The sequence below is a fragment of the Pygoscelis adeliae genome, unplaced genomic scaffold (genome assembly GCF_000699105.1).
Source record: "Pygoscelis adeliae isolate BGI_AS28 unplaced genomic scaffold, ASM69910v1 Scaffold27, whole genome shotgun sequence".
Classification (NCBI taxonomy): domain Eukaryota; kingdom Metazoa; phylum Chordata; class Aves; order Sphenisciformes; family Spheniscidae; genus Pygoscelis; species Pygoscelis adeliae.
This window is the reverse complement of record NW_008825410.1, coordinates 3502978-3505438: the sequence shown is the minus strand read 5'-3', so window position 1 is coordinate 3505438 and position 2461 is coordinate 3502978. Positions and strand designations below refer to the sequence as shown.

The 2461-nt window shown below is 38.3% G+C and overlaps 1 protein-coding gene across 1 annotated transcript in view; it reads left to right on the top strand.

The window, feature by feature from the left end:
- LOC103922447 (pituitary tumor-transforming gene 1 protein-interacting protein-like) overlaps positions 1 to 2461 on the top strand; it is a 46851-nt gene that overhangs the window by 27282 nt on the left and 17108 nt on the right. The window contains exon 4 of the mRNA XM_009330590.1: positions 838 to 946. Within this exon, the coding sequence (XP_009328865.1) occupies positions 838 to 946 (109 nt within the window). The remainder of the gene's footprint in view (positions 1 to 837; positions 947 to 2461) is intronic.

Sequence of the window (2461 nt, the reverse complement as noted above, 5' to 3'; positions counted from 1 at the left end):
TGAACCTGGCAGAGTTCAGAGGGCTTTATGTGGGAGAGAGGAGAGACAGCTTCCCTGCCCCCTCCCCCATCATGCTTTAAAACAGTGTGGGCTATGTGTGGGGAGAGGTGTTTAGTTTTTGTCTCTGATACAACCTCCCTGACCGATTTCATTTTGTCCTTTGTTAGGTCCTTTAAATAACTCCTCAAAGTTGTGTCTGTAGTGTTGCTTGTATCATCCCTGTTTGCTTTCTTCTTCGACCTCACTCTTTTCTAGGACATCAGGTTTCTGATTCAGCTACAGTTGTTAGTGAATATAGTTAAAATAATACACCCCCACCCCGTTTGTTAATCATTCTTTGGATGTAGAAGATGACTCCTTTTGGACGTAGATGACGACTTGAGAAGTTTTGCAGAGAGTTTTGTATTGGCTCCTTCAAATTCTCTGACATTGTTGTCTTACTTCATTTTACTCTTTCTCTAACTGCTGCATGTAATGTATGTACACTGATGCCGCATCTATGACATTTTTGTTCATGCTGTACATTGGCTAAGGTTGTGATTGGGAGGACAGAACTGTGGAATCATACCAGTAGATGTATATTGTATAAAGTATTACAGGATGACTTTTAATAACTTGGTATATGTAAAGAGCAATCTTGCTGAATGTCTGTTCAGTGTAGATTATGCATAGTAGCAAAATTCTAATGTGATATGCTGCATTTTAACTGGGGTAGTTGTGCAGAATTGTTTTTTTCATACAGAGGTGAAAATATGCTTGGGAAGGAGGGGAAGAGTTATCAGAAAGACAAATGTTAATGCTGGAGTCTAACAAGTTGAATATGTTCATATTTTTCAGTAAACTTTGAGGCTTTAATTATTGCCATAGCTGTAGTAGCTGGACTCATTCTGGTGTCCATAGCAGTCTGTTGCTGTTACTGCTGTTACTGCAGAAGGCGTTCCAGGAGGTAAATATGTATATTTGTTTCCTTTACTAACTTTGGGTACTGGTCTTCCTTACCTACTTACAACTTTTACTCTCCAATATACTAAGAATCTTCTCATTTGGAAGCAATTTTGGTCACTTTGGTTAGTGACAGGCAGTATGACACTAGAAATTATGCTGGAATGACACTGAAGTTATGTTATTAGCGGTAGCATCACAGATATGTTCTTTAAGCAAGCTATTACTTTACATGTCTACATTTTACACTTCCTTGTTAAAATTGGACATGAAATATTTCAATGGCCAAATAAATACTTGCTTCTTGTGATAACAGAACAAATGATTTCTTTCGAGGCAAGCTCATGGTACAGCAAAAAGAGACCAGGTGGGTAACAAGTAACTGTGTCCTACAGCACTTGGTATCCATGCTTCAGAGTTTGCTCTAGGATCTGTCAGTATCTAAGTGAGCTGTCTTTGCCAATTCAACAAAATATTCTAAATGTAAGATGATACTTTTTTCCTCTAAGATACTAAGAGAGACTGACTTATTTTCAAGTAAAGTAATACTGCAAAAATAAAGTGTTTTTTAGATCTTGGAGGACTTGTAAAACCTCTTTTTGTTTTTCCTACTGGCTTACTTCTTTAATTGGCTAATATCCTTCAAAGGGAGGGAAATAGTTGATGAGCAGCTAAAATAGGTAAGTCAGTGATTCCATGGGAAGTGATCAGTACTTATTTCCTAATGAAATACCTGGAAAGCCTTGTTTATTGGGACAGCACAATATGCTTCCTTGTGTCACTGAAGCTTTAGAGCTCAGGTTTCTGGGCAGTGTAGCTTCAGCTAGCTCTGTTCCTTTTGTCCTTCAGTACCACTCACGTGAACAAAATGTGGACCTTATTTCTTGATCTGAAATAATTTCTATACTCAAGTACCTGTAATTCATTGTTCTTGTTTGAGGGTTGGTTTTTTTAAAGAATTCATGCAGCTGTAGAGTGGTTAGTGCTGACCTTCAAGCCAGAGAAATATGGTACATCTGTGGCTTTCAAAAAAGGAGAAAACAATTGTAAATAACATGTCATTCCCTTTTCTTTTCCCTGAGGAAGATGCATGTACCTATTTTGCTGGTAGATTGGTCTACCAAATCTGTCCTAGTGCAAAAATTGATAACTCTTTAGCCCTGTGCTGATAAGCCCTGAAGATGTATCAAACTGTTTTAGATTTTATGTAAGATCTGCCGACTTCCTCTGCAGAAGAACTGAGTAGGCCCCTGTGGCTGACATGCTGACAAATAAACTCTATTCCTGTGAAGAGAGAGATTTGTGCCAGACTTCAGTTTTAGTAGCTAAGTCGTCAATCAGTACTGTAACATCCAATTCCAAAAATAGAGGGTTAGTTGAGAGTCATCTTATGCCAGAACTCCAAAGGTGTCAAGCTTAATCTTCTGACACTCAGAGGATTTAAAGGTCTTGTCAGAGTGGGGTCCAGCTTATTTCAGGAGGATTCAGAATGTATTATTACACTGGAGCCTGATATATT